This window comes from Dermacentor variabilis, chromosome 8 (genome assembly GCF_050947875.1).
Source record: "Dermacentor variabilis isolate Ectoservices chromosome 8, ASM5094787v1, whole genome shotgun sequence".
Classification (NCBI taxonomy): domain Eukaryota; kingdom Metazoa; phylum Arthropoda; class Arachnida; order Ixodida; family Ixodidae; genus Dermacentor; species Dermacentor variabilis.
This window is the reverse complement of record NC_134575.1, coordinates 67,295,652-67,307,882: the sequence shown is the minus strand read 5'-3', so window position 1 is coordinate 67,307,882 and position 12,231 is coordinate 67,295,652. Positions and strand designations below refer to the sequence as shown.

Below are 12,231 nucleotides of genomic sequence, written 5' to 3'. Positions count from 1 at the left end.
CAGGTGCAGTTGTGACATCACAATTTATTACTGAGGAAGAGTGCTTCATGCTTGAGACTTTGCAATCTTCAAAAATTCCTCAAAAAATAATTGTGGTGTAGAAACCATCAAGGATGATAGTCGATGATGGCTGTGTGTGACCTGCTGCATAACCCCATGCCATCTGTGATAAAAAACCTCATGGGCACATCAGCAGATACACCTATGTACAAAGTTCCAATCTCACTGCTAGCCAAAGTGATAAGGCATGCCACGACTTGCAATTGCAGCAACCCAGTCAAAACTCTGTATTGCAAGCCCCATTATCCCTAGTACCCTATCTGCAACTGCACTGCAATGGCTATCTATCAAGTGGCCGCACATGACGCAGAGGAGTTTGTTACCGATGGCAAACTAGCAATTTATTACATTTAAGGCTAGTGCAATGTTGTCACATCGAGATGAATGGCCAAGAATGGGCCCATACGAAGTTGCCTGTGCTGCCTGCTCAGCAAGACAGCAGTTAGCAAATACCTTGCGAGACTACTCCCAAAATCCCCAGAGACATATGAACTGCTACGCGGGGGAAGAGCCAGAGAAAGCGACGGCCTACGTATTCACATGTACGTATTTAGGTAGGAGCTGCTGGGGTTAGTGCACAGGCAAGCCATGGCAGCGGTCTACACCAAATTTCTACCCAATTTCCTTCACAACAGCAGCCATAGCAAAAATGTTCACAGTGCAGAACACAATTATGAAAGCTCCACATTTAGGGATTTGCAAAAAGCTCCAGTGATCTATTACTTGCATTCTGTTCTAATCTCTTCAGCCCATTTCAAATCGGCGATTTTTCTTTAAACGCAAGCAACAAGTGTGCTTTTAGCACCAGGAGCAGATCCAGGGCATCAGCACATGAAGTAGGCACTCTAAATGCAAGCGAAACAACCCTGTACCATGCCTACAACACTAAATAAAAGGTCATGATTTTGAGAAATTTTGGAACATTAAAATGGTACAGGTGTACCCCCCCCCCCCCCCCCACAGTCCTCTGCTGAACGAGGCCAAACCTGGCAGGGAACGACTGGTAGCATGGAAAGACACACTGATGAAAGGAGCATGTACATATAAACGCATACCAACTTGACAAAAGTGCAGAAAAGCATGCATCGCCCTAAGATCCATGTAGATAGTCTTCGAGCATGGTGTGCAGCGAAATCCTGCCTCATCACACCATGACGGGATGACCCAAACACCATCACAAGTCTTCAGATTTTGCACCATTATGGGGCTACCCTAGAATATTAGTCTGATGAACACATTTTTCCTTTAGCGCTCACTGCTATTCTGTCAACAATGCAAGGTCACACCAACATATGCATTCTGTATGTAACTTGAGGACACTCAGCATTATAACAAAGGCGTGCAAGAGCTCCAAAAGGTGCAAGTATTTCTTAATACCAGTTCCAAAAGAACTCTGCAAACATTTTTGCCCTTTCAAATTGCCTGACGGGGTGCCAAATTGCCATGTCAACACGTTCGAACATGGGATTTGAATCCAAGTTCGGCATGCAGTACGATGAGGACTTGTGAGAAATATTCCTAGAGTAAAGCGATGTGATGCAGCAAGAAGTGCCAAGTGGTTTCGCCCAGCCATTGATAGAACTATCTCACAGTATCCCTTTGTGAAGCTTGGCATCATTGACAGATGAGACACACACGCAAGGTTTGTCAAAGATTGACAAGTTTTAATAATGTTTAGGCCTTCAGGAACTGCTTCTTGGAACCAGCCGCCTTCGTGACCTTGAGCACGTTGAAGCGCACCGTCTTGGAGAGGGGCCGGCACTCGCCCACTGTGACCACATCGCCTACGGCCACGTCCCGGAAGGCCGGCGACAGGTGCACAGACATGTTGCGGTGCCGCTTTTCGAAACGGTTGTACTTGCGCACATAGTGCAGGTAGTCCCGCCGGATGACAATGGTACGCTGCATCTTCATCTTGACCACCACGCCGCGAAGGATGCGACCCCGGATGCTCACATTGCCTGCGAAGAGGAGCAAGAGAGGTCGCGTTCAATGCGTTCAGAGATAAGGGCATGTAACTCCCCATTAACAACCTTAAAGGGACACTGAAGAGAAGGATAGCTTAAGCTGCATTACATTACGTGTGTGCAGTACCATAGAGGCCAGAAAAAAAAAATGCAAAAGCACTGGTGGTACCACCACCTTCAGGCTATCACACTAGCTCACCGTGGTGCCATGGATTTCAACGGCTTCTGCAGGGCCCAAGTTAACAGCTTACCAATAAAGATGGATTCATTGTAGGTTAAAGGAACAAGAGACTGAACTTTGTAAATTGTTACGGCTTTTGCTGGGCCACAACAGCCCAAATATGAAGAACTACTTCGAAAGCCACGATGTCACACACAAACGCATCGGCATGAAATTTATTGTAAGTGGACGAACACCAAGTTTTTCTAATATGAATCGAACACAAATACTACTATGAATATAAAATAGTTAACCGCAGATGTATGTATGTGTGAACAGCAGGAATACTTATTTCTCCATACTTAGGTGCCACACCTCTATTGACTACATAAAAAAATTAAAAATCCCAGCGTACTACCAGGGACAAAGAATAGGTTTTAACACAAGGCTACTAATTGTCATTAAAAACTGCATGAATAGCCTCCGAACATCTTTAGAGCCTTATTGCAAACAAACTTTCAAGTGAATCGTTGGTGTATGGAATAGCATTTTAAAAATACGGTAATGGTGGCCAGAAAAAACTTCAAAATGTAACTTGGCAATGTAAAAGTTTAGGCTAGCTGGTGGGTCATCCTTAACTATGCTTGGAGCACAAGGTTGTGGACTTAAGAAGAGCATGGCTTAAAAGTTGTGGCAAAAGAGAGAGAGAGAGAGAGAAAGAGCTGCTGTAGGACTTGTGCGCCGTAAGCACATATACATTCGCCAACTGATTTTCCAGACTCCAAAAATTCGGACATGCTCGATTATCCAGTCTGCTTCGCGGCACTGCCATTCTCCCCATAGACCATAATGTATAACAACTGCCAAAAAATCGGACCCTTTGCAACCGCTCGTCCGATTTTTTGGACACTCCTTCAGCCAACTTGATCAAGAGCACCATGCACCGACTCTGACCGGTGCATGGTTCGACTAGCTGAGCGCCATTCTTGTTTTGAACGGAGCCTCCTTGCTGCCCCACAAAGTGGCGCTATTGGAAATCCCCACTCATCATCGTTTCTGCCTGGTTCGATAGAGTTGCTACAGCAGTTCCGGTCTCAGTTTAGTAAGCCATGTCAAGACAATCCAGCAGCTTATTTGTTTGTTTCTTCGTGCACGACCATGCACAACGCTGCGAGTAGGCTATGTTTTTCGTTTGTGCGACTGGTGTTGGTGTGACGGTGTGGTGGTGTTTGCTTTGTGTGCTGTGTCGAGGTTGTGGTGATCCAATGCGGCATACGGAAACATCGCGCCGACAGTGCCCGCGCAGACTGCGCTGGAGCATGCCGGCAAGCGGCTGCCGGGAGGCCTAGGATTTGTCGCCTTCAGATGTGCTCCCTACTGACTCAGAAAATGTTCTGCGGGGACCTGCGCTGTGGTTGCATTGCGATTCCGGACATCGTCTCATTTGACAGTTTCACAGGTGCTGACATGCTGTACTGACATACACAGAATTCGATGACAGCGAGATCATTCGTCAGGTTTCTGTTGAACCGCCAGACAATGACTCCAAGTCGGAAGATGATGCACCATGTGCTACACTGCCGTCGCATGTGGAGCTAGCACAAGCAGTAACTGTGCTTTCGGCCGCCTATAGTGACCGTACCACCCTCTCCGAGATTCAGGCTTATCTGATTGCGCGTTAACAGAACAGCGTGCAACAACGCATTCAGGATTTCTTCAAGCCTACTGCCGAGCCATAATAAGTGCGTGGAAATAAAGGATTTCTCTCTTTTTTCTTAATCTGCTTTTTCAGACATCTCCACAGTCCCCGTGAGGTCCGAATAAACGGTCGGCAACTGTAAAAGGCTCCGTTGCAAGAAAAATATCTCTGGTTGTAGCATACGTGAGTAGAGTGCCAAAAACATTAAAGACAAGCACCGCTCTCAGATTTGAGATGCAGGCTTCCGCAACGTAATCGAAAACAATATTTGTATTTTTGTTTTGTTTGTACATTCCTTCAAAAACGTTATTTCACTTCCACTAATTTGCGAAATCTTGTTTAGCAGATATGTAACAGTAACAAGACTTTTAACAGTCGATTGCAAATTATTTGGCTGGCTTTGAATATCTGAAAATATTGAATAATTCATTTTCGAATAAAATTAGTACATATATTCAATTACTACTGAAAACTTCAAATAACTGCCCACCTCTAAAATTTACCTGAATTAGTCTCTCTTTTTATGTCCTTTCAGGTGCATGCCGATTGGCTAAGTGAGTGGAACTGAACACGACACCCCATCATTGTTACTCTCCTGTCATATAGCGTCGAGACCATTGTAACGTTGCCTCATCAGTCCAGTGTGGTGCAGGGCTAAAGTGTCAGTACATCCAGAAGTGATCGATTGTAGCCAGTGCGGTTTGGTACTGCTGCTGGCTCTCCCAACAGTAAGCAACAAGGGCACCAGTTTGGGGTGTCAGGAATTTGACATTCTTGCCACTTCAGTGAAAAATCCCATCTGCTTACAGGGAAATAGCACTTCAACCTTTGCACCATAATATAGCAATGAAGTTGGAAAGTTCTTGGGTAGGAAAGTGCAAAAAATAAAGTATCGTAAAATTCATTTTTGGTTCCTTATTTTGCTTTCAAGAGCCTCCGCACCAAGAGTCGGGCAGCATTACAAAATCTCCCCCCCCCCCTTTTCCTTATTGAAAAAAAAGAAAAAGAGTATGTATGTATGTCACATGTACATTTCAGGGGCTAGCAGCTGCGATTTCACAGTGCCTTTTTTTTACATTGCTTTACTTGGCTTGAATTTCTTGAACACGCCTCAACTCGTCACAATTTGCTGCTACAAGAACATGTCTGCCAATCAACTTCCACTTTCTTTTATAAGCTTTGTTGTCCACATTTCCCACTAGGTGTCAAATAATGTGCTTAAAAGGACTTTTTAGGAAAGTTGCTCAGGCCTGCTAAACATTCTTCTTGTACAGAAAAGGACACATGCAATGCACTGAATATAATGTGCCTTTGATCCTAGATTTTCTCGTGTTGGCAAAAGGATGCCAACAGCACTTTTACACAGGCAAATTTGTGCAGGAATGTGTCTTGAGAGACTCTGGACCTTGTGCAGAATGAAAGACCACCCATTCCTCGTTACCTGCTACATAGGAATTGGGCAGGCAGTCCACAACTTGTTAAAGTGAGCAAGAAAGTAAATTCGGTTTATTAATGAACTTCAATGGCTTACAATGAACTTTAAAAAATTGTATCCATTTCATTAAAGACACCCATCACCAGGTTTGCACACTAAAGGAAGCACATTACATAGATTACATGAAAACAATCAGGCCTGCAAAATATTGCCACCCACGTATACTAAGAAAGGTACAAGGACACCTAAGCACTTCTTGAGTTGCAAATGCAAAAGCATTCATGTTCGGATGCCGCTGAACAGTCAGTTTTGCATAGGAAGTCATGTACCATAGCAGTACATGCTGCCTGAGCCAGCTAGCAACAGCGGCCTGCGGCACCAATGCCATGGATATTTTGCGTGACAAGAGACCGAGGAAGCCGCAGAGACCACTAAGTGGGAGAGAGAGAGAGAGATGCAGGCTGCGCGTCAGCTTCCGAGACCGAGATGGCCACAGCCACATCCACGCGTCATGACTGCCTTGCTGAGGACAACCCATCTCGCTCGACAGCGCCATGTTGCCGTACCTGCCCCATCAAAGTGCGCTCGTAACGCGGTCTCATGGCAAAGCCCTCTCTTCTCATACAGCACTGTTTGCCCGCTCTGCTTTGTCGAGGTGTGCTCGTGACGTGGCGTCACAGCCAATGGGAATTTAGGTGCCGTTTCGCTGCTACAGACATCGGTTTTCTCATTCAATGGGCCATTCAATGCTTTCTCACAAAACAATTACTCATATGGCAGGAACAATCGTCATTTTTCACCCGCCTTGTGTGCTCAACTATTACCTCTTCCAGTCGCAGGCTTAGAGGGCACACGAGAACGCCTTGTCATGATTCCCAAGATTCTTAGTTCATTTGCTCTCATCGTGCCCATAACTTTTGTCTCCCTCAGTGCATAACTAGATTGCGTTAAATTTCCCCATTTTGCATCTAAACTGACACATGGAATGATTTCGATGGTCTTATCAACTATGGACCAGTTTCCGCAGGAATTGCTAAGGTATATTGTATTTCAGTATTTCATGCATGTTATTTTTCTTGCTTTCATCTATTATATTTCGTAAATGTGTTCCTGTAACATTCTGCGAGTTCTTGTACCACCCTGCTCACCACCTTGTAGGGAGACAGGAGTATGTGTGAAAATAAAAATAATGAAAACAAGATACGCCTTTATTTATTTAGGCACGGTTAATGCCAATACCACAAGAAAGCCAAGCACCAAACTAACAGTTGAGAGTGGATGCAATCCAGCGTCTTATTCTGGTGCTTCGAGCTCAGCATCGTTTAGGCCAGGAAGAGCTTGTTCGAGGAGATTCCTAAAACATCTTGGGGACATGGAATATTCCGAAGTCAGAGAAAAGTCAGATATCCAGTTGTTTAAAATTAAGTTTAGTCCAACACCCAAAAGCTGCAGTGGGCCATGACGATCACCATAGTGGAGGGATTTCAATTAATTTTGGCCTGCTGGTTTTTTTTAATCTGCACCCAAAACAATGCACACAAGAATTTTTTTGCATTCCGCAATAGCGCAGTGGTTAGAGCATCCAGGTCCCAAATGCACAATACCGCAATTGCTTAGCACAACTGCTTAACCACTTGCTATAGTCGAATACAACTTAAGTCTGCAGTGAAGTCCCATCCTCGCCCTCATAACAGCCAGCCACTATTCCTCCGCGAATCTGCAAATAGTTCGTACTTTAGTTTTTCCTGTTACCTAACTAAGGTGGTAACCCCAAAAATAAAGTTATAATATGCACCTAATTTTATACGTTTTCGCTCGTCTGTTATAGTGGAATGGCGAAAGCCTAATTTTTTATTCAACTGAAATAAAACGCTTGCTTTGCTGCAACTATTTACCGACAAGTTTCACTTCACTTGGCAATGACGTTTCACAAGTAAAACAGGCTCAGCAATGAAATGAACCGTACCGCAGACTTTAGAAGAGTGAAATGCTCGGACTCCATAGACTTTGTCCGCGTCTGTTGCACACCTCATCGCTTTCGTTGGTGAAAAGACTCTTCAGCAACAGCAGACGCTGCAGAGTTATCAGGCACGACACCGTTTTGAAAACGTCGAATGATGACTTTGCTTCTGTGATCGGCTAGCGGAGTAACAATGCCGCATGGTCCATGTGCCTTGGTTGCCAACTGCCATTTTTTAAAAGTTGTTTCCTACTATAGTAGTGTTTGTAGAAGAGGAAATGCAAGACCAGAGAGAGGGCAGCTGCAGGGACTGGAAGCGACTTAGCAGAACAGTCTGAGAAACAAATCTCAAACCCCTTTTCAAGGACATGAGTAGCTATGCCAAAAATGAAATTACAATACTGCAGACAGAACAACAAAGTGGCTCTGTTGTTCTTCCTGACCGAATGTTTCACGATAGTGCTTAGATTTAAGAATACTTCAGAGTGATGGGCTCCTATCTGGAAACAAAAGCAGTTCGCCACAAGCTTAATGAATGAACGCAAACTGAATTCACTTGAGAAGAAAATCATCGGTAAACTTCACAGAGACTTTCTTCAGAGAAGAGGCTTGCTAGCCTAGCCTAGTTGTTGGCTTAAGCCCGTAGACTCCAAAAATGGGTTGCGCCGACAGATGTGCTTGATTTTGTACCTTGAGCAGCATCCGAAGTCCCTTTTTACTGATAATTCATTTTTTAACCCAGAGTTCAAGTTATCTTGTGGACGAGCTGATTAATGGACTGAAGGGTGCTTCATCTGCCTTTTTAATATACAATACTGATTTCTATTATTTGGTCCCTCCTCAAGGCCTATGTGCTGCTGTTAGCAGTGATAACAAGGAAGGGTGAGCTGTGCTTCCTAGACTAGACAGGCATAAACAGCAATACATTTTTATTACTTCTGGTGTTTTACCTCGATTCTATAGCTACATTCCATAACAGCATTTTTATGCACAAGCAGGAGTTCGTATCAGCTTGTACCTGCTACTGTTCTGACAGTTTTTTTAGTCAGTTTCAACAAATGAGGTTTAAGCTGCCTCAGTGACAGTCCCAAAGACAGGATTAATGCTTTGTTACTTGCTTTCTCATATTCATTAACTCATTGGCTGACTAATAGTACAATGGCTGACACAATGACATGCTACAGTCATATCAAAACAATGTTGACTCGTACAGCCCGAGCTTGAACTCTGAACTTAGTCCAGGGTTGTAGTTTCCAGATATTAGTGTGTTCTTTTCTCCTGGAGTAGAAAGATTCTGAAAACATGTGAAAGGCATCATAACAGAATAACAAAAGCTACTTTTCAAAAACATACACATCCATTGGTTTTAGTTCATAGGTAATCTGTACAGATAAAGCTTGGTACCTGCCATTACAATTTTGGGCATTTGTGAAGCCATGCTACCAAAAGTCGAATGAGCCAAAACTTTACACATGAAAAGAGGCCTAGGCAGTCTGGCCTCTAGAATTGTGCACTGTATCATGCCAAAACCCCAACATTATTATGAGGCACGCTGTAGTGGAGAGACTCAGGATAATTTTGAATACCTGGGGTTCTTTAAGTTGCCCCCAATACATGGCACCTTGGTGATGTTGCATTACGCCCCCATTGATGTCTCATGTCAACACCTTGCCAACTGTCAAGGGTTCATGCTGCGATAAGCCAGAAGCAGAAGGAATGAACCACAAAACGAATTTATAGTGCACGTGTGCATATATTTGTTGAAAAGAGTACATCCAGCAAACCAGTCAATCTTTGAATGGCAGGGCACATCAGCAGAGATTGAACGGTTTTGAAAGCCTAACGGCTACGCAGTGCAAGAAATGCAGGTGTTATCCGCATTCAATTTATCTGTAGAGGTAAACAGTAAATCGTGAAGCACTTGGCATGCCTTTTAGTTAAAACATACCTTTTCACTGCATATTGTTACGCATGAAGAAAATGAAGACCAGTGAATGTGCTTGCGGAGTAGAAGAAGAAAGAAGAGAACGACGCTCAGTTGATAAACCAGCTGACTGCTCTTGCGCTCACCTTCGCGACCTACAGTAAACGGTCCCCTTCATCAGTAAGGGTTATAAACGGTCTCCTTCGCGCGTAACAATATGTTCTGTTTGCATAACGCATCATCACTGCAAGTCGAAGACATCTCCCAGCAATCTCCAATTGCCCCTTTCTTGCGCCAGCTGACCCTAATTAATGTTGTCTGTAGTTTAACGCTAGTGCACTCGGAATGAAAGAAAATTGAGCAGCTGACACCTGTCTTGTTGTATGTATTGCTTGTCCGCGTACTTTTCGCCATCCAATTACCTGAATTACTTACGACGCTAGCTAACTCCAACCAAGATTCTGTCCGCACGCATTTTCGACTTTAGGGTGTTATTCACAAGCATAGGTGGCACTATGCACTCCTGGTAGTCACCGGCTTTAGACCTGATGTATGTCGCAGTTCAAATCGTCATAGCAGAAGCTCCTCTTTTTCCTTCTGCACTGACACGCCGCAAATCAGGCTGTCAAGAAAAACGACCAATGATTTCTTTGGCGTAAAGTGACATTTAAGAAGCGAGACCCCTTTCCGAATAAACCTCCGCTACGGTTTTTCTTGCACCTGACAACCTGCCGTCGCAAAGACAAGGCAAAACAGCGCGCACCTGTGAAGGGGCACTTCTTGTCGATGTATGTGCCGTGAATGGCCTCGCGCGGCGTCTTGAAGCCCAGGCCGACGCTCTTGTAGTATCGCTGCACGCGCTTAGGGTTCCCCTTGGGCAGGCCCGCCTTGCGGTTGAGGAACACCGTCGGCTGCTTCTGGAAGGAACGCTCTACTTGCTCGGCCATGGTGCCTGCATGGACAGTTCGAAACAGGGTTTCAGCCGGTGACACGTCCGGGCAGGCGGCGCGATCACGCCGCGAGGCCTAACCGCCGCTCGGGTCGCCAGCACCTGGCTTACCAAGCAGCTAAGCAGATCGACACAACAAGATCGTTTAGTGGATTACTTCATTAGAGTTCCTACGTTTAATTACAGAGGAATAAAGAGCTAAAGCTTGCTAATTTTACGCAAATCAATGACACACGTGGTCGCTTACCTAGCAGGTCGGTCGAAGACCAGAGAAGAAAAGGATTCACTTGGATCAGCTACTGAAGAGCTGAAAACGAATCCACAAAGTCAGTTTTCGTCCGATGTAATAAACGCATAAAATAAAAACGTTTATTTTAGACTACTTTATTAAATTATTAATAATTATGTTTATTTAATTGAACGAATAATCGTAGTTTGTTTCAGTTGTAGCAGCCAGCTACTTTTGCTGAAAAAGCAAATCGGGCCGAGCCATGGCCGAGCAAATGGCCGAGCCAAGTTGTGGTTTCGGTGCTTTGTAACTGATTATCTCAGTTGCCGTAAATCGCACCGGAAACGTCCGCGCATCTCTCGGCAGCGAACGAGTTAGTTCCGATTTTCGGGTGTGCGCTGGCTGGCCGCGTGTGGGTGGCGTTTTGACGCCGTGGTGCTCCTCGTCTACCCAACTGTACGGCGGCGGCGAGCGCTCACCACCGGCGGCCGGCAGGCACCATGGGCAACACAGACTCCAAGCTCAACTTCAGGAAGGCCGTGATCCAGCTGACGACGAAAACGCAGGTGCGTGGCGGCGGCATATGCTGGCAAGCTTTGACGCGCGCGGGGCTGGCGCGGCCATGTCGCCCGTCGCTCGAGAGCCGCTTTTCGTCGTCGCGGATCGTTTTTATCCCACCCGTTTTACGAGCTTACGACATCTGCGACGCGCCGTATCCCTGGGTGGAAACAGGTGCCTCGGAAAACGATGTGCTTCGATCGGATCCCTGACTGCGCGCGCGGCAGTTCGTGGTGGCATCCGAAAGTTGGCAGAACATGAGGGGTGCGCCTTGACCCACTGTCGTAATTCATTGGTCGCTCGCTCTCCCCGTTTACTTGTCTTTAGTCTCGCTTTCGTTGGAGTCAGTCTATAAATGGCAGCTCGTCAGCGGGCTGTAGCTTGCGTGCATCGTCTGACCGGGGAGAACAATATGGTCTTGGGGAAAAAAAAAAAATCGATCTCCGTATAGCGAAGGATGTTACTGCTTGGATGCACGCATATCGTCGATTTGTCATGATTCTGTCGGCGTGGTACCGAGCGTTTTGGCTCGGGGACAAATTACATAAACAGTGCAGTGAAACGTAAGCGTTAACCGCCGGCAAAAGAAATCGTAAATGGAAGAAGAAATAATAGAGAGGGAAGGGGCAACCTATATAGTAAAATTAAATGTTTCACGTACGTGGCTCAGCGCACTTGATGAGCAGGCTTGCTTTAACGTAACTTGGTACGCCAGTAGTTAGCAATGTTCATGCGCGTTAATATAATATGCAGCATGCAACGCGCTTTCTATAACAAGACTAGTTCGGGGGCGAAAACCTCAACATATCTATAGGCAGTGCGGACCTTCCCAGAGGCCATATATGTATGTAACTACCATGCAAAATTTGAACAGTACGTCTCTGTTTCAGCGACGTTTTGATGCAAGATATATAAAATCCAGTTCGTTTACTGGAAAGACTTATATGAATGACAACATGTATGAAAAGTTTATATACGCGATAATTCGAAGATTCTTTCTTTCTGCTGGTTGTATGATTTATTGCAACTGTTTGCTCTCCAAGATTGCTAGCATGGGTCGTATTTATGCCTGGAAAAGAGACAAGAATTGCTGCTTAGGTTGGAGCCACATTTACTATTTAAAACCGCATTGCAACCGGAATATTGGTTGCACTAAGAGGTTTCCAATCTATGTGGCGTGCAGGATCGTGTACAAAGGCTTGTGAAGCGTAGTACATTTATTCTCAGTTTTCCTGCAGTGAAGAAACTCATTGAACTCTAGCAAACCCTCGTACCATTTGAGTGACTTTT

The 12,231-nt window shown here is 45.1% G+C and overlaps 2 protein-coding genes across 2 annotated transcripts in view; one reads left to right on the top strand and one right to left on the bottom strand.

Annotated features, from left to right (window-relative positions):
* Positions 1-1,703: 1,703 nt before the first annotated feature.
* RpS11 (ribosomal protein S11) lies at positions 1,704-10,531 on the bottom strand. The gene is made up of 3 exons (XM_075702333.1): positions 10,402-10,531; positions 9,969-10,157; positions 1,704-2,021 (listed from the first exon to the last, which is right to left on the bottom strand). The coding sequence occupies exons 2-3, from the start codon at positions 10,150-10,152 to the stop codon at positions 1,735-1,737; spliced, it is 471 nt and encodes a 156-aa protein (XP_075558448.1). The 5' UTR covers positions 10,153-10,157; positions 10,402-10,531; the 3' UTR covers positions 1,704-1,734.
* Positions 10,532-10,700: 169 nt separating this feature from the next.
* LOC142590311 (protein HID1) overlaps positions 10,701-12,231 on the top strand; it is a 45,228-nt gene continuing 43,697 nt past the window's right edge. Inside the window, exon 1 of the mRNA XM_075702332.1 lies at positions 10,701-10,949. Within this exon, the coding sequence (XP_075558447.1) occupies positions 10,884-10,949 (66 nt within the window). The 5' untranslated portion in view covers positions 10,701-10,883. The remainder of the gene's footprint in view (positions 10,950-12,231) is intronic.

What these genes read in the sequence shown, in the direction of transcription:
- RpS11 (XM_075702333.1), bottom strand. Translation starts at nt 10,152, where the DNA reads ATGGCCGAGCAAGTAGAGCGTTCCTTCCAGAAGCAGCCGACGGTGTTC. An exon ending in CAAGAAGTGCCCCTTCACAG is followed by an intron (nt 2,022 to 9,968) that starts GTGCGCGCTGTT and finishes TCCTCTTCGCAG; the next exon opens with GCAATGTGAGCATCCGGGGT.